At 44.8% G+C, this 19,631-nt stretch overlaps 1 protein-coding gene across 2 annotated transcripts; it reads right to left on the reverse strand.

Moving 5' to 3' along the window:
• Positions 1-3,084: 3,084 nt before the first annotated feature.
• On the reverse strand, positions 3,085-5,573 carry Ubb (ubiquitin B). 2 transcript variants are annotated; one of them, XM_041665104.1, is made up of 3 exons: positions 5,421-5,573; positions 3,489-4,841; positions 3,085-3,260 (listed from the first exon to the last, which is right to left on the reverse strand). In XM_041665104.1, the coding sequence occupies exons 2-3, from the start codon at positions 4,833-4,835 to the stop codon at positions 3,234-3,236; spliced, it is 1,374 nt and encodes a 457-aa protein (XP_041521038.1). In that variant the 5' UTR covers positions 4,836-4,841; positions 5,421-5,573; the 3' UTR covers positions 3,085-3,233. The 2 variants fall into 2 exon arrangements, with proteins under 2 accessions (XP_041521038.1, XP_041521037.1); XM_041665103.1 differs by having other exon boundaries at positions 3,085-4,841.
• Between the last annotated feature and the right edge of the window lie 14,058 nt (positions 5,574-19,631).

Here is a 19,631-nt window from a genome sequence, read left to right on the forward strand (position 1 = left end):
TTCGACCCCTTTTTTGGGGGGGGGGGGGTGTCACATATCCTGCATATCAGATATTTACAGTATGATTCGTAGCAGCAGCAAACTTACAGATATAAAGTAGCAATGAAATAATTTTATGGTCGGGGTCACCACAGCCTGAAGAACTGTAATAAAGGGCACCACATTAGGAAGGTTGCGAACCAGTGGATTAAAGGTGGGTGCTGCCACACTCAGTCGTATCTTTGTTTCTCTAAGATTCCTAGCTCTGTGCCTTCTCCCTTCTCAAGGTCTTGGCTGCTGTGGGAATAGGAGCCACGCACACTGTTCCAGTAAATCTTGCTACCTGCTTCCAAGAAAAGCCCAGAAGGAGGGACAGGAGTTAGAGTTAGGCTAATCAAGAAGTCAATTTTAAAAATCTGAACCAAAGTGTTGGCTGTAAAAGAAGAGCAGGCCAGCTTCTGACAATTACACTGAGGCTTGGGAAAACAGCCTCCAGGGAAGCCGAGGACAGAGCAGGTCTTGGTGGCTGCTGGCTAATCCGGATAGACTTGAATTTGGTCCACAGCAAAAGTGGAAGGAGAGTACTCTGGCGTCCATAAGGTTTCCTCTAGCCTTCACATGCACATCACTGCATGCACACCCATGCACACACATACAGAAAAATTCAAACGATTGTTTAAAGGAGTCCAGAGCTGTGCGTGGTGGACCACTCCTGCAATCCCAGCACTTGGGAGGTGGGTCCAAGAGAATAAGGCCCTATCTCAAAAACCAAAAACTGAGCAACAGTGTAGGGCCATACTTTGCTATACAGGACATCTGAGGCCAGCCTGGACTATATAAGACATTGCCTCAAATAAATAAAGACTGGAATAGCTTAAGTGGTAGAGTGCTTATCTTGCATTGATCTCTAGCGCGACATCACACACATACACCTAACACTACCCCTTATTGGCTTTCTTAGAGTAGAGGGTGCCAGCTTGTTCTGTGAAATCAGCGATCTTTTTTTTTTTTTAAAGATTTACTATGTACAGTGTTCTGTATCCTTGCTGACCAGAAGAGGGCACCAGATCTCATTATAGATGGCTGTGAGCCACCATGTTGCTGGGAATTGAACTCAGGACTTCTGGAAGAGCTGTCAGTGCTCTTAACCAGCCCTGAACTCAGCAATCTTAAAGCAGAGATTACCTGTCTTATGTAAATCGTTCTATTAACAACCAGGACTCATGGGTCTATGAGGGGAACTGAAGCCACTTTTTTGTTGTTTCTTTAGTGCCTTTCCCGTGTTTTTTGTTTTTAGATAATGTCTCTTAGCCCTGGCTGTCCTAGACCAGGTTTGCTTCAAATTCACAAAGATCCGGCTGCCTTTGTCTCCCAAATGCTGGGAATAAAAGCATGTGCTACTATGCCTGGCTCCCATGTTTACTTGTGTTTTTTGAGACAAGGTCTCACTGCATAGCCCTGGCTGGCCCAGAGTTTACTATTTAACAAGGCTGGCTGACGTCACTCGGAGTTTTACTGCTTATGTTTCATTGCTGGGATTAAAGACATGCACCAAGAAGAGCCCATGTATTCTTTAGCATCTGGCCCGACACTGGCTTTAAACATCACATCTATTTGTACATGTGCAAGCTAGAGGCCAACTTGTGGGAGTCTGTCTCCATCCACCATGTGGGTCGCACTTCAAACAACCCACTCCAGCATAGCCTGGAGCAGAATTACCTCAGCCTTCAGGGTGCTGGGGGTTATAGGTACATACCACCATGCCCAGCTCCAAGAAATCCTGTCAACTCTTCTCTTGCTATACTATCTCAGAGCAAAGGTTCACCTCCTAGTCACATTTCTCCACAAAGCTGTATGGGAATCTCTTTCAGCAATCAAGAGACCCTGGGACCACAAACTACAGTAGCCTTTAAAAAAAAAAAAATCAGCACAGAAGATTTGGGGCAAGTCTTGCTATAACTCACCCTGACCATGAATGCCTATTTGACCCTATCAGTCTCTTTAAGCACAATCATGTCACTTACTACACTCAACAAACTCAATTAAAAAATTTAATAGCCAACATGAAGTGCCCTTTTCCCGTTCAAACTCCAACTTTGTATGCAGTTCGATTAGATCTGCAAGGTTCTTAAAAACTACCTGGCCAGGGGCTGGAGAGATGGCTCAGAGGTTAAGAGTACTTGCTGCTCTTCCAGAGGTCCGAGTTCAATTCCCCACAACCACATGGCAGCTCACAACCATCTATAATGAGATCTGGTGTCCTCTTCTGTCATGCAGATGTACATACAGACAGAACACTGTGTACATAATCTTTTAAAACTACCTGGCCGGAGCCACAATATGTAGACTAGGCTGGCCTTCTGATTCCCCAGGGCTGGGATTAAATACAAGAATTTCATTTACTTTACAAACCTTAATCTCTAGCTGGAAAGTAGTTACAAAAGCATTAACTTCAACTGGCAGGATTGGTGGGTTTGAGTTCTTGGTGAACCTCTAAGATGGTAAGCCTTTAAGCCCCATTTGAAAGTGATTGCTAACATTAGGTAAGTATATGGGTCTGAACTGTAAGCCAGCTATTTAGACTGTCTCAAGAATATTCCCAAAAACTTTGCCGACTGAGGGGATGTAAACCAGATTTCACCACAGGTGTTCACTGTGAAGGCTTTTAACTTTCCCACTACTTACCACTGCTCAAAGTATAAAAGGGTCTTCTTCCTAGCAAAGGGAATTATCCCAACCAGCCAGTACCTTACCAAAGCAATGGAGCCATGCATTTCAGTGTAATTAGCCAACAAACCCCCCTCCCTCCCAAACACACCAACATATCTAAAGAGCTCAACCAAAACTCTGGCTATTTCCCTCCAAAGCCTTTAAAATGAGCTTCAGACAAGTATGTTTGCTTCCCCCAAAGGCTGCATGGGAAAGACCCCCATATTGTTGCAAATTGATATTATAGCTTTGTCATTAACTTTTAAACTCAATTCCCAACTCATATAAGATTAAGTGTTGCAAACTGTAGTCAATACCAATCTCTACAGGTAAAGACAACCAGTTGAGGTCCACCCCCACCCAAGCCACCACAGAAATCTCACAAGTGACACCATATATGCTTACCATGCAACAAAACCTTTATTAACATTTTTTAACAGGTTCAGCCTATTACTGAAACTTGTATTTTCTAAACTTAAATTGGGACAAATGGCCATAGTGCAGAGTAATGCCACCATTGCCCACTGGGAATGCAGACTGAAGAATTAATAGCCACCCCTGAGACGGAGGACCAGGTGCAGGGTGGACTCTTTCTGGATGTTGTAATCAGAAAGAGTGCGGCCATCTTCCAGCTGCTTGCCAGCAAAGATGAGTCGCTGCTGGTCAGGGGGGATGCCCTCTTTATCCTGGATCTTGGCCTTGACGTTCTCGATGGTGTCACTGGGCTCCACCTCCAGGGTGATGGTCTTGCCGGTCAGGGTCTTCACGAAGATCTGCATGCCACCCCGGAGTCGAAGGACCAGGTGCAGGGTGGACTCTTTCTGGATGTTGTAATCAGAAAGAGTGCGGCCATCTTCCAGCTGCTTGCCAGCAAAGATGAGTCGCTGCTGGTCAGGGGGGATGCCCTCTTTATCTTGGATCTTGGCCTTGACGTTCTCGATGGTGTCACTGGGCTCCACCTCCAGGGTGATGGTCTTGCCGGTCAGGGTCTTCACGAAGATCTGCATGCCACCTCGGAGACGGAGGACCAGGTGCAGGGTGGACTCTTTCTGGATGTTGTAATCAGAAAGAGTGCGGCCATCTTCCAGCTGCTTGCCGGCAAAGATGAGTCGCTGCTGGTCGGGGGGGATGCCCTCTTTATCCTGGATCTTGGCCTTGACGTTCTCGATGGTGTCACTGGGCTCCACCTCCAGGGTGATGGTCTTGCCGGTCAGGGTCTTCACGAAGATCTGCATGCCACCCCGGAGACGAAGGACCAGGTGCAGGGTGGACTCTTTCTGGATGTTGTAATCAGAAAGAGTGCGGCCATCTTCCAGCTGCTTGCCAGCAAAGATGAGTCGCTGCTGGTCAGGGGGGATGCCCTCTTTATCTTGGATCTTGGCCTTGACGTTCTCGATGGTGTCACTGGGCTCCACCTCCAGGGTGATGGTCTTGCCGGTCAGGGTCTTCACGAAGATCTGCATGCCACCTCGGAGACGGAGGACCAGGTGCAGGGTGGACTCTTTCTGGATGTTGTAATCAGAAAGAGTGCGGCCATCTTCCAGCTGCTTGCCGGCAAAGATGAGTCGCTGCTGGTCGGGGGGGATGCCCTCTTTATCCTGGATCTTGGCCTTGACGTTCTCGATGGTGTCACTGGGCTCCACCTCCAGGGTGATGGTCTTGCCGGTCAGGGTCTTCACGAAGATCTGCATGCCACCCCGGAGACGAAGGACCAGGTGCAGGGTGGACTCTTTCTGGATGTTGTAATCAGAAAGAGTGCGGCCATCTTCCAGCTGCTTGCCAGCAAAGATGAGTCGCTGCTGGTCTGGGGGGATGCCCTCTTTATCCTGGATCTTGGCCTTGACGTTCTCGATGGTATCACTGGGCTCCACCTCCAGGGTGATGGTCTTGCCGGTCAGAGTCTTCACGAAGATCTGCATGCCACCTCGGAGACGGAGGACCAGGTGCAGGGTGGACTCTTTCTGGATGTTGTAATCGGAGAGTGTGCGGCCATCTTCCAGCTGCTTGCCAGCAAAGATGAGTCGCTGCTGGTCAGGGGGGATGCCCTCTTTATCCTGGATCTTGGCCTTGACGTTCTCGATGGTGTCACTGGGCTCCACCTCCAGGGTGATGGTCTTGCCGGTCAGGGTCTTCACGAAGATTTGCATTTTGACCTTGAATTTAAAAGGTTAATTGTAAATATCTAGTAAAAATTTCGACTTCCACAAAATACCTCTAGGGAAAACCCCTCCCCCGCGTTTCATCACAACACAATCTGTTTTGTCATGGTTCAAAGATGCGAAAGCATTTTAAAACACTAAACTGGCGTCTAGAACTGTCACGGGCTGCGAGACTTCCGAATCTGCCAGTAACAGCCGAGATAAATGAATAAAAAAAAACTCAAACCACAAGGCCGTTAGTAAGAATTCTCGTTTAAACAGAAACACATAACTCCTACAATGAAATTAGCGTTAAGTCTGGCCGTTGAGTCGCCGAGTACCTCCTTTCTGCATTCCCCCACTGAAATAACCGCGATGGTCTCTCCATCGGTTAGGCGTCCGTTAAGCTCCCTAGCGCGCGCGCCAGGGCCGCCCCCGCTCCGCGCAAGCGAACAAGGCCCACTCTTCCCGGAAGGCCCGTTGCCGCGTCACGACAGCTCGCCCTCCCCTCCCCCACCCCTAAGAAAAAGCCCGTCTAGCTTAACGTAAGCCCCTTCTCCCAGTCCTTCCGACTCAAGCGCCGCTGACCATTACCCGTTAACGAATGCGATGAAACGAGAAAACGCCGAGCGCGTAGAAACACAGGGACGCAGACACCCCCGAGCCGCACAATGCCTCTCGTCACTGAGCTCCGCTGCCGCGCGAGCACTATTTATGCAGCGTCTGTTGCGTCACTCAGCACGCTTACGTAGCCGTCGTCTTCCTGCGCCACCGAAAGTAGTCCCTCGTCCACCACCTCCTACCACTCAGTTAGACTTTTCACCCAAGGGCCCAGTTCCTCACAACCGAAGAAAAGAACACTAACAAATAAAAGACCCTTATTTCCGGCGACCCTTCTCCTCCTGAACAAAAATATGGACAAAATCATCGGGCGGATGGATTCAAGTTAAAGGGCCCTGCCTCGAAAGCTCTGGAAACTTCCTTGCTGCGTCACCGCTGATTGGTGAGGCGACAAAGATTAAGCCGGTGTTGATTGGTCAGGGCCACGGGCCGCTCGATTGTTGCTGGGCTCGGCTCTGGGGCAGTTTAACGTCGACGTTGCTAAGTAACCGGGTGCGCCTGCGCCGCGACTCATTTTCGAGAAGTACTGTCGTTTCCTGCCTGAGGTGGGGGAGGGGGTCTTCCCGCGTCGCGAGTCCTGCCCGCCCCCACCCCCCCCATTCCCCTGTGGCCCTCTCGCACCCCGCGCTCGGCGGGCTTACGGCCAAGCGTGAACTGCGACCCCACGCGGCTCGCACTGCTGGACGTTAGCCTTCGCTCCGGCCCTGCAGGGTAGACTTGGATGCTTCTGCAGCCAGAGCCCTTAGCGGCTTTGTCTTATCCCTAGCCGCCCGCAGGCTCAGACGGGAGAGTAGAGCGCCAGCGGGGCTGGAGGCTGAGGGCTCTGCTAGAGACCCCGCCGGGCAGATTCTTTTCCTCCTCAGCAGTCTTTAAACAATGGAAGGAAGGAGGGCACTTGTTCATTAGACTCAATACCCGGGGTTCACACACCTCTCTAATTGGGGGTGCCTATTGTGCAAAGGAAGGGGAAGGAGCAGTTTAATCCTAGAACCTCAGGACTGGGTTCAGACATCCTGGGTGTGGCCATTTTTCCCTCCCGAGATAAACAAGGAGCAAGCAGGGCTGCGTGGATGGCGACGTCGTGCGGAGTCACGAGGGTGGCCACGTAAATAACCTTGAAAACAGCTTTGTTTGCCCCGGCTGCCAACCACCTTTCAGTAAGACCTCTAGCTGTGTTAAATTAAGTAACCTTCACTCTGTAAAGGTTCACTAGTTTTTAACACGGGACTGAACGAAACGTTGGGAATTTTTCTGGTTTGCCTAGCGCGAACCAAAAGTCCCCAGCTTCGATTTCCCCAGCCCTGTGTCTACTATTTAGAATAAAGAGTAGGTAGATTTTAATTTGAAGTGGATTAAAGTTTAGAAAATGTCCATTTTACATAGTACTTTATTCTTATTAGGCCTCATGAGTTGGACCTTGTTTCACGAAGCAGAGTACGTCCTGAGTCAGACATTTTGACGTGCAGGTTGAGCGAGAATGCAGATCTTATGACTGGTGTGATGACTTCACTGGGTTATATTCTAGCAATTTCCAGAACGAGTCTTATCACTTCCTGGTTTATTGTTTTCTCAAAGTAGATCATTTGATTACTTCACCACAGCAATGATGTTTCAAAAGAATGGCATCTGGACTCCTCCTAATGCAGATGAGATGGCATTTTTTTTTAAGATTTTATTTATTATGTATACAGTATTCTGGCTGCATGTATAATCATACATGCCAGAAGAGGGCACCAGATCTCATTACAAATGGTAGTGAGCCACCAAGTGGTTGCAGGGAATTGAACTCAGGACCTCTAGGAGAGCAGCTGGGCTCTTAACCTCTGAGCCATCTCTCCAACCCCAAGATGGCTTTTTTCATAGTATAATTTTTATTTGGTCCATGAGTCCTTGTCTCTCCCTACTCCCCACCCCCGACAGGGGGGTCACTGTGTAGCCCCTGGTTGTCCTGAAACTACAGTGTAAATCAGGCTGGCCTACAGCTCAAAGGGATCATCTTGGCTTTGCCTTCTGAGTATTGGAATTAAAGACCTGGACCATCATTCACTCCCAACTGTATGTATGAGTGGTTTGTTTTTGTTTTTTGGTTTTTGCTTTTTTTTTTTTTTTTCCGAGACACGGTTTCCCTGTATAACAGTCCTAGCTATCCTGGAACTAGCTCTTGTAGACCAGGCTGGCCTCCAACTCACACCTGCCTCTGCCTCTGCCTCCCAAGTGCTGGGATTAAAGGCATGAGCCACCACCGCCCGTCCGAGTGTTTTTCTTTTCTTCTTTTTTATTTATTATGTATACAATATTCTGTCTGTGTGTCTGCCTGCAGGCCAGAAGAGGGCACCAGACCCCATTACAGATGGTTGTAAGCATGTGGATGCTGGGAATTGAACTCAGGACCTTTGGAAGACCAGGCAATGCTCTTAACCTCTGAGCCATCTCTCCAGCCCCCCGCCCTCCGAGTGTTTTTCTTACATGTATGTTTATATACGACCTGTGAACCTGGTACCTGAGGTTCTTAGAAGAGGGTGTCAAATACCCTGGAACTATATAGACAGTTACGAGCACTTGTGTGGGTACTTGGGAATGGAGCCCCAGTCCTCCAGAAGAGTGGCCAGTGCTCTTAACTGCTGAGCCATCTCTCCAGCTCCCCTGTAAACAGATTTAAAACAAAGCAGACAAACAAAAGAAAAAGATTGTGTCATCTTTAGGCCCTAAAACACACACAAAAGAAACAGTAGTATGATGTATGTTTGTGTATTTATGTTCTTTTGGGACAGGGTTTTTCTATGTAGCACTGATTGTCCTGGAACTCTGCAGACCAGGCTGGCCTTGAATTTACAGAGAAATAAAATAAGCTGGGCAGTGGTGGCGTACACCTTTAATCCCAGCACTTCGGAGGCAGAGGCAGGTGGATCTCTGTGAGTTCGAGGCCAGCCTGGTCTACAAGAGTGAGTTCCAAGACAGGCTCCAAAACTACAGAGAAATCCTGTATCGAAAAGCAAAAAAACAAACAAAACAAAAACGAACAAAAAAAAAAAAGGTTTATTGACAAACTTGACTTACCTGCTGAAATGTCTTACTAAAAACCAGAACAATACTCTTTCCTGCTCTCATACCACAACATTAGTTACAAGCATGACAGTTCTTTAAAGGGTCAGTAGTTGTTGGGGAACATTATGCTATGGTATGTGACTTTTTTTTTTTAAAGATTTATTTATTACGTATACAATGTTCCTCCTGTATGTACACCTCCATGCCATAAGAGGGCACCAGATCTCATTACAGATGGTTATTGAGCCATTATGTGGTTGCTGGGAATTGTGGTTGCTGGGAATTGAACTCAGGACCTCTGGAAGAACAGTCAGTATTCTTAACCTCTGAACCATCTCTCCAGCCCAGGTATGTGACTTTTGTTTATGTTGTATTTAACTCTGTGAAGCTGTGATACATTGCCTGTATAGAACACCTGATAGTCTAATCAAGATCTGATCAACCAATAGTGAAGCAGGAGCAAGGAGAGGCGGGGCTGGCAGGCAGAGAGACTATATAGAAGGAGGAGACCATCCCGGGCCAGCCATCCAGCTACACAGCAGTTAACGGAGTAAGAGTAAGGTTTGCAGAAGTAAGAGAACAAGCCAGGCAGTGGTAGCGCACGCCTTTAATCCCAGCACTCGGGAGGCAGAGGCAGGCGGATCTCTGTGAGTTTCAGACCAGCCTGACCTACAGAGCTAGTTCCAGGACAGGCTCCAAAGCCACAGAGAAACCCTGTCTCGAAAAACCAAAAAAAAAAAAAAAAAAAAAAAAAGGAGAACAAGAAAAGCCCCAAGGCAAAAGGTAGATGGGCTAAAATAAGTTAAGAAAAGCTGGCAAGAAACAAGCCAAGCTAAGGCTGTATGTTTATAACTAAGAATAAGCCTCATGTGATTCATGTGGGAGCTGGGTGGAGGGCCCCCAAAAGAGTAAAAACATCAGACTACTATTACAAGTAGTGCCTATTATTAATGAATAGTTCTCTGAGTGCCAGATCTATCAAACTGGCAGAGCCATCCCAACACCACCTCCCTAAAGTCAGACCTCGCCTGAAAACATGTAAGGCTCATATTTATAAACTACATCGGAGAGGATTTTTATAAATCTTATTTTCTAGAAGACAAACCATTCCAACATATTAGCAAAAATGTACAAAGTCAGACAGTACTAGGTGCTGGCAAGGATCTTAACCTGGAACCCCTGATGATGAGATGACCATCTCTAATCCCCAAATCCAAACTGCTCAGAAGTTGTGTATTTGTTCTTGAAAAGTTTCAGATTTCAGGGGCTGGTGAGATGGCTCAGGGGATAAAGACACTTGCTGACAAGCCCAATGCCGTGTCTGACCCCTGAAGCCACATGGTGGAGGAAACAGACTCCACTAAGCTATCCTCTGACTCCAAAAGTGCACAAGACGTGCACGCACACACACACACACACACACACACACTCACACTAAATTTTAAAAAAGTTCTCAAGTTCTATTATGCAACAATATGTAATACAATAATACATACAGTGAAAAATTGTTAAAATGGTTTTATTCTGTTTTTGAGACAGTCTGTAATTGTTTGGCTTAAAACTAACAGAGACCCACCTGTCTCTGCCTCCTGAGCATTAAAGGCATGTGCTACCCTAGCACCTTTTCTTCCACAATTAAAAAATTTTAAATCATCAGGTAGGTGTGTTTGCACACACCTTTAATTCCAGCACTCAGGAGGTAGAGGCAGACGGATCTCTGAGTTCGAGGCCAGCCTGGTCTACAGAGTGAGTTTTCAGGACAATCGAGGATACACAGAGCAACCCTTTCTCAAAATAAAATAAATCTGGAGCTGTAGACCCAGCTTAGAAATTGCTAATACTGTTCTGTAGTTGAAGCAGTATTTGTGCAAAGCCTGCATCTAAATACTTGAATTCATAAATTTAACTGCTCAGTACCAGAGGTGGCAAATCTCATGTGATAGAGGACTCCTGCCCTGTTCCATACCTTCATGACTTCACAGTCAAGGTCAGCAGGAAGCTCATTGGGCACCTACATGGTGACCTCGCCATTATTCTGTCTCTCTTGGAACCATGTTCAGTTTACTTACTATGCAATAGACAGACGTTGTTTTGTACTCAGCTAGCTTTGGTTTAATGTACCACGGCTTTGTCTTTCTGTTACACACGTGGTGATTCTGATTTATTTACAATATATGCTGTGCCATTTTGATTTTTATTTTGTTTGGTTGGTTGAATAAGTTTGCGACACTCAGAACACTTGAGGTGATAGCTAAAACAAAAAACAAAAACAGTACCAGTATTTGGTCCAGTCTCATCTCAGCCGTGTTATACCTGGACATTTTAGATGTTTATCAAAGGTATTTTAAGGGGAAGAAAGTAAATCTGGAAACAGTAGACGGGTGACGTTTATGAGTAACGCTGGCTCTGAACAAACTTCTGAAAACTTAGTTGACAATGTTTGGGCCAACTGAAAAAAGCATGACTTTTGCCGGGCGGTGGTGGCGCACGCCTTTAATCCCAGCACTCGGGAGGCAGAGGCAGGCGGATCTCTGTGAGTTCGAGGCCTGGAACTAGCTAGTTCCAGGACAGGAACCAAAAGCTACGGAGAAACCCTGTCTCGAAAAATCAAAAAAAAAAAAAAAAAAAAAAAGCATGACTTTTGGAATCTCTGAACGCCTTGGTTCTCAGTATTATCACTCTATTGAATTTTTCCTTATTAAAATATGTAGTTTTTAAGACTTTTTTCCTGACAGTATTACATAATTTTTTAGCGTGGGTAGATGGGAGTGTCGCTGGTATATTACCATACAGATGACATGTATTTTTGTCTATTCTTTATTATCTTAGTAGTTTCATGCTATGTATGTACCATAACCAACCTATTGCCTATGAGAAACATGAAAGATAATGTATTTACAGCCATTGTTACAGGTTTATAATATATTTTTCTATCTTGTTTTATATGTATGTTATATAACATTCAGAAGAATTTTTTTTCTTGATTGAGAAAAAGGATACAAGATGCAAAATCCACAATTTTGATAACTGAAAAAGAAAGAAATTGCTAATACTCTATCAGAGGACCAGAGCTCAGATCCCAGCACCCACATCTTGTGGCTCACAGACACCTGTGACTCCAGCTCCAGGAAACCTCTTCTGACCTCTGCACGTGCACACGTTCTTTAGGAAAAGAATTTTTAAATTCAAGTCAGTCAGTGGTGGCGCACGCCTTTAAACCCAGCACTCAGGAGGCAGAGGCAGGCGGATCTCTGTGAGTTCGAGGCCAGCCTTGTCTACCAGGACAGGCTCCAAACCTACAGAGAAACCCTGTATCAAAAAAAAACAAACGGGGCTAGAGAAATGGCTCAGTGGTTAAGAGCACTGCCTGCTCTTCCAAAGGTCCTGAGTTCAATTCCCAGCAACCTCATGGTGGCTCACAACCATCTGTAACGAGATCTGATGCCCTCTTCTGGCCTGCAGGCATACATGCAGACAGAATATTGTATACTAAATAAATAAATAAACAAACAAAAACAAAAAGGAAGAAAAAAGAGAAAGAAAACAAAAAAGAAAAAGAATTTTTAAATTCGATAAACACAACTCTTTAAAGTTTAAGCAAGTTGGCAGGTACACGGAGCTTGTCACTATCTCCATAATCACAGTCCATAGTGCTTATTGCAGCAGCTGGGAGAGAACCCACGGCATTGTGCTCTGCAAATGTTCTACTATGAAGGCCAAATTGAAATTCTTTAAGGTCACCCAACACAGCCCTGGTTTGCTCTAACTTGTGATCCCCTGCTTCAGCTTCCAAAATGCTGGGATTGTCTATAATTTTATCACCTAGGAAGATCACCAGGATTAAGAGTTAAAAGCCAGCCTAGTCTATATATTGAGTTTGGGGGCTAGCCAGGGCTACATAGTGAGATCTTGTCTCAAAAAAAAAAAAAGGTATGATAGTATTTTATTCTGTGTTCATTTGGGCATTCAATATAACAATTTTACATTCTTATTTTTTTGAGACAGTCTAATGTATCCCAGCCAGGCCTTGGACTCACTATGTAGCAGGAATGACCTTCAACTTCTGGTCCTCCATCCTCTGTAGCTGAGGATGACCTCTGCCCTGTGCTGAGAATTATTTTGGGCCTGCCAGGCAAGCACTCTACCAACTGAGCTATATACCTTTAGCCCTTCTTATTGTCTTGTTTTTTGTTTTTTGTTTTTTGTTTTTTTTTGAAACAGGGCCATGCTTTGTAGTTTAGGGTAGCCTAGAACTCACTATATAGTTCAGGCTGGCCTCAAACTCTTGACAATCCTCCTGCCCTAGCTCTGCAAGTGCTGGGGTTTATAGGCATGAGTAACTGACTATACCTACTTTAAAAATTCTTACTTGTGATGGGTGGTGGCACACACCTTTAATCCCAGCACTCGGGAGGCAGAGGCAGGTAGATCTCTTTAAATTCAAGGCCTGCCTGGTCTACAAGAGCTAGTTCCAGGATAGGCTCCAAAGCTACAGAGAAACAATAAGCTAATTAATTAATTACTGACCTGTAGTAAATTCTGCCTCCTGTGTTAAGCAAATAGCTACATACCCAGTGCATTTCCGGTGTGCAGAGTTGAGAGGGCATCACCTGACACAGGTGCTGGGAACAGAACTGAAGTCCTCTGCAAGAACAGTAAGGGTTCTTAACTCCCAAACCATCTCTCCAGCCTCCTAATATTACATTTTAAATATTGCCACAGACCTGCATGGTACAGTCAGAACCCAGGCCCTAGCAGCCCTAGTAAGCTTATTTTAGGCACCACCGCCTGGAATCCCAGGACTTTTTTTTTTAGGTTTTATTTTTAAATTATGTGTCTCTTTGTGAGTATGTGCATGAGACTGCAGGTGCTAGCAGAGGCCAGAGGTGTCATATCCTGTGGAGCTAGAATTACAGGCCGTTGTGAGTCACCCGCATGGGTGCTGGGAACCGTATTGACTCTACTGCAGGAACAGCACCTGCTCTTAATTGCTGAGCTGTCTCTTCAGACACAGGAGAAATTTTTTTTTAAAAAATACAGAGCTAGTTCCAGGACAGGCTCCACAGCCACAGAGAAACCCTGTCTCGAAAAACCAAAAAAAAAAAAAAATTATTATGTACACAGTTTTCAGCCTCCATGCCTGCAGGCCAGAAGAGGGCACCAGATCTCATTACAGATGGTTGTGAGCCACCATGTGGTTGCTGGGAATTGAACTCAGGACCTCCAGAATATCAGCCAGTGCTCTTAACCTCTGAGCCATCTCTCCAGCCCCTATCCCTAGTTTCATACGTTGCTGGGGGCCACAGTAGAGGTTTCACGAATCCTAGGCAAGCACTCTACCAATTTATCTATGCCTGCAACCTACTTTTTAAAAAATATTTATTTATTTATTTGTTATATATACAATATTCTGCCTGTGTGTATGTCTGCAGGCCAGAAGAGGGCACCAGATCTCATTACAGATGGTTGTGAGCCACCATGTGGTTGCCGGGATTTGAACTCAGGACCTTTGGAAGAGCAGGCAATGCTCTTAACCACTGAGCCATCTCTCCAGCCCCTGCAACCTACTTTTTGAAGTAGTCTGTTTGCTTTTGAGGTGTACCTTGCATTGGCATTAAATACAGAACTTTTTCATTATCTTAAACAGGAACTCTGAAGCCATTAAATAACTCCCCATTCCCTTGTCCCTTGACCTCTATGAACCTCTCTTTTATTTTCTGTTTCTATGAGTTTGAATCCAAGCAGAATTTAGTGTCATTTCTGGTAGGAAACATTTCGATTGGCTACACATGATACATTTCCCATTGTCAACTAGAACTCTTCCATCCAGAAGAGAGCCCATGTTAAATAGAAATTATCATTTGAACAAACACATGGATACTACAGAAAAACATTCAGAAATGATGCAGATAGAAAACATATGAGATCCTGTGATGAATCACTGAGTTCAGTGTGTTCTGTTTCAGTCCTGGGGATTGAACTCAGGACCTTATATATCATGAATGCTAAGTAAGGGCCCCACCACTGCTATATGCCCAGGTTTTTTTTTTTAACTTAACAAATTGCTGTAGATATTTGTGTGTGTGTGTGTGTGTGTGTGAGAGAGAGAGAGAGAGAGAGAGAGAGAGAGAGAGAGAGAGAGAGACAGCCATGGTTGTGTGAATGTGGGCACACAAATGCCATAGATCACGTGTGGAGGTCTAAGATGGTTTTCAGGAGCTGGTTCTCTCCTTCCACTATGAGTTCTTGGGCTTGAATTTGTGTGACAAGCACTTTTTCTTCCTGAGTCATCTGGCTGGCCCATTTTTTACTTTTTGAGACAGGATTTCAGTGTCTTCCTCTGTCCCCTAGGCTGGCCTTAAACTTGTGATCTTCTGCCTTGGCCTCCCTACAGCCTTGGGATCCCAGGTCTGTGCCATCACATTCAGCAACTTTATTTTGTTTCTCTGGTGATATTTTCTTATTTCTTTTTTATTTCTTTTTGGGTTTTGTTTTGTTTTGAGACAGGGTTTCTCTGTGTAGCCCTGGCTGTCCTGGAACTCACTCTGTAGACCAGGCTGGCCTCGAATACAGAGATCTGCCTGCCTCTGCCTTCCTAGTGCTGGAATTAGAAATGTGAGCTACCACTGCCTGGCACAAATGCAGATTTTGTTTTCTGTTTTCTTTATCAAGTTTTAGCAGGTATCTATTTTACTGACACAATTTGTTAAAAAATCCTAGAAAAATTCTTGCCCTCCATGAGTAAAAGGACACGTCTACAGATTTCACACTGAGGGAGGAAACTAGTTTTATGAAAGAAAGCAGGTAAAAAATAGTGTGGGAATTCTCACGTGCTGCCCTTAAAACCAGAAAATAGAATAATATGTGCATGTTTTGAAGAGGAAAGTATGACAAAAAAAAATCAGAGACTATATCCCCAGACAAAAATTTCATCCCATTTTGGGGCAAAAGAAAGACAATTTTAGAACCAAGTGCTCAGAACATTTATCAGCCATGACACTAGCTGAGGACATTGCCTAATCAACTGATACTTGTGATAGAGAAGGGGTGAGCATGGCCCTGTGAGCAACTGACCTTGTAAGTATATATCTAAGTGGGTAGTTCAATCATTCAGAAACAGACTCAGCCTTAGCCAGGCGCAGTTCTAACAATGTGGTAAACTACAGATAAGAAATTCTTCCTGTAAAGGTTCAGGAATGAGTCAAATAGCATCCTTAGGGGAGCTGGGCATGGTTCAATGGGAAAGGAAGAAGAAAACACAATTTCTCTCTGTGTGTGAGTACATGCATGTGAGCACCCGTGTGTCTATGCAGAAGCCACAGAGAAAAGTCTGCTGTTCCGCTGAGATAGTTTGTCACTGAACCTGCACCTAGCCAACACAGAAAGCTCCAGCAATCCTCCTGTCTCTGTCCCACCCCCCAGCACTGGGCTACAGGTGTGTTACAGCCACACACCTTTTTACATGGTGCTGGGGATTTGAATTTGGAGGAACTTTACCCGACTTTACAACTAAGGACTTAAAGAGAGTGGTATTAGTGTGAGTGAGGATGGGTAAACTACAGCAGTGGAATAGAAGGGAAGGCTAAGATAGACTCCAGGTAATGGCTCAGCGTGGCAGGCTCTCTCTTGGGCCACCAACCAGCTCCCAAATCATGACAAAGAGACTAATTATTAGTTATGAATGCTCGGTCTTAGCTTATGCTTGTCCCACTAACTCTTATAACTTAATTTAACCTGTTTCTCTTTATCTACGTTTTGACTCAGGGTTTTGAGTTTTGAGTAGGTCTGTATGTCCTACTCCATGTCTAGCTGACTGGAGGTTGCCTGGCTGGCTCTCTCTCTCTTCCCTTTTCCCTCTTCCCTCCCTACCTCCCCCCATAGATATTCTAGCTATCCCTCCCCTTACTTATTTTCTCTGCTGGCCAGCTCTTCCTATCCCTCTACTGCCTAGCTACTCGCTGTTCAGCTTGTTATTAGACCAGTCAGGTGCCTTAGGCAGGCAAGGTGAAACAGTTGCGACTTATCTTTTTTTAAAAATAACTTATTTATTTTTACTTTTATGTGCATTGGCGTACATGTATGTCTGTGTGAGGGTGTCAGATCTTGGAATTGCAGACAGTTGTGAACTGCCATGTGGGTGCTGGGAATTGAACTCGGGTCGTCTAGGAGAACAGCCAGTTCTCTTAACTGCTGAGCCATCTCTCCAGCCCCCCAGTTGCGACATATCTTTACATAATTAAACACGCATCATTACACCATTAAACAAACACAGCATAGACAAATATAACACACCTTTACGTAGTTGAAATAATATTCCACGACAGATCAGTTGACATTTGACAGAGAATGCAGTTCAGTGTGTATATGATCTTTTCAATAAGCCAATGGCAATTAAACAATCTTTGTGGCCGGGCGATGGTGGCGCACGCCTTTAATCCCAGCACTCGGGAGGCAGAGGCAGGCGGATCTCTGTGAGTTCGAGACCACCCTGGTCTATAGAGTTAGTTCCAGGACAGGCTCTAAAGCCACAGAGAAACCCTGTCTCAAAAAACAAAAAAAAAAAAAAAACAATCTTTGTGGAATCGAAAAGAACTTGACTTCTACATATACCATATGTAGAAATTAATTTGAGGGAGCTGAAGAGATGGCGCTTGTTGCTCTTGTAGAGGATCTGGGTTCAGTTCCCAGCACTCATGTGATGGATCATCACCATCCATAGTATAATTAGTTCCAATTCTAGGGGATCTGACACCCCCTTTTCACTTCTGTGGGCACTGGCATGTTAGCAGTGTATGTAAGTGTAACCAAAGCACTCATACACAAATAAAAATAATAAATCATGAAAAATAAAAATTTAAGATAGAAAATAGACGTAAGTACAAGAACTAAACTGAAATATTACAAGAAAATGTTCATGACCTTCAAGGTAGGCAGAGTTCTATGGAAACTAAGAAATAAAAGAATTCACAAGCTGAACTTCGTCAAAATAAAGAATTTCCACTCATGAAAAGATGGCACTGAGGAAGTGGAAAGACAAGCTGCCACTGGGGACTGCATCCTTCACATGCATGTCTGGCAGGGACGTGGAGAGTGTATATCAAACTGTTCCGGTTAGCTTTTGTGTCAACACAAACTCCGCTCATCTAGGAAGAGGGAACCTCAGTGGAGAAGATGCCCCCATCAGATTGCTGGTCTGAATCAGTGTGGTGGTCTGAATGAGAGTGGCCCCATAGACACAGGTTTAAACACTCGGTCCCCAGTTGGTGAAACCGTTTAGAAAGGATGAGATGTAGCCTTGTGAGAGGATGTGTGCCACGAGGGCTGGCCGTGGAAGTTTCAAAGTCCAGCCCAGCCCAGTCTATCTCTCTGCCTGCTGCTTCTGAACCAGATGTGAGTTCTCAGCTCTGCTCCAGTGCCATCCCCGCCTGTTGCTGCCATGCTCTCTGCCATGCTAGTCATGGACTCCAACCCTCTGCAACAGTACGCCCCGATAAACTCTATTATAAATTGCCTTGGTCATAGTGTCTTATCACAACAATAAAAAGTTAACTAAGACAATAAATTTGTGGGGCATATCCATGATTCGTGATAGATGTGAGAGGGCCCAGCCCATTGTGGACTGTGTAGCCCTTGATAGATGGGTCTAGAAACCCAAGAAACTCATTCATCCATAGTCTCTGCTTCACTTCCTAATTCCAGGTTCCTGTCTTGAATTCCTGCCCTGATTTGCTTTCTTATATGATCCAGAATCCAGGACCACTTGCCCAGGGTTAGCACTGCCCACTCCCTCATCAGCCACAAATCAAGAAAATGACCCACATGCTTGCCTACCCATTAATTGGATGGAGGCATTTCTGTTTTTCAGTTGTTTTCCAGATGACCCTTGCTGGAGTCACATTGGCAAAAACTAATCAGCACAGATCATAAATATTGACATCAATATATACATGCAGAATGATCTCCAAACGTTGAACAGTGTTATACTTAACGGTGTAGATGCTATTTTTGAAATACTGTGGTGGATCACACATATAATTCCAGTACTTAGGAGGTTGAGCCCGGGGGATTGCTACAGGTGTGAGGCCAGCCTTAGCTAGACTAGGCTATAGAGTGAAACCCTGACTCCAGAAATCAGGGCATCTGAAAGGTGACTGATACCAGACAGCCTGTTTGGTGGGAGGGGGATCAGATGGCACAAGCTGTCCTCTGTTCTCCATGTGCGCTGGCTTTCCTCCCTGAAGAAATACTTTAAAATGTAGTATGTATCAGGTGGCAGAGGCAGGCAGATCTCCGTGAGTTCAAGACCAGCCTGAGCTGTATAGTAAGTTCCAGGCCAACCAGGGCTACACACTTAGACCTTGTTTCTAAATAAATATACAAAACATGTAAAAGTAATTTACGGTGATAAAAGTCAAAATAGGGGTCACTTTTGTTTTCTTTTTGGAGATATTCTAGTGTGCTAGGATGTGCCACATCTGAATTGGTGGATGTAAATCTGTACATTTAAGCTTTGGGCACTTTATGCCAACTACAAATCAAAGGAAACAGCAAAACAAATTGTGTATCTAGGAAGTTTTAAGAGGCGAGAACTCTGTGTTAAAACTTATGAAGATTTATAAATTGATAAAACTATACTTAGGAAAACTCTATAATCAACATTTTCGTTGTTACAAAGACTGAAAATAAATGGATTCTATATTCCAATAAACGTACGAATGAATAAAAACAACTAAGAAGAAAGATGAAAAGGAAAAATGCAAGAAAATGAGTAAGAGAAAATGTTTCTTTGAAAGCCTGAGAGTGACTAAGGCTTTGGAGACTATCTGGGATGCCCTGGAGGAGGGGTTCTTGTGATTTTTTTTTTCTTTAAACTTCAGCATCGTATTCTACAAAAGCGTAGGAAAAGAATACAATCCTGGATCCATTCATTTATTTAAAAATTGAAAACGAAACCCGGGCCTGGGAATGTGGCTCAGTGTAAAGTGCTTGCACAATACTGTAGGACCTACTCCCTGTTCTGCAAAAACAAAAATCAAAACCAAAACTCCATTATCAAACGGATTCCAGCTGTCATTTATACTTCAAACAGCAAGTGCCAGACCACTTACATACGTTAGCACATATTAGGTACATGATGGC

The sequence above is a fragment of the Microtus oregoni genome, unplaced genomic scaffold (genome assembly GCF_018167655.1).
Source record: "Microtus oregoni isolate MIOR12 unplaced genomic scaffold, Mior012 000015F_ref0000493, whole genome shotgun sequence".
In the NCBI taxonomy this organism is placed as follows: domain Eukaryota; kingdom Metazoa; phylum Chordata; class Mammalia; order Rodentia; family Cricetidae; genus Microtus; species Microtus oregoni.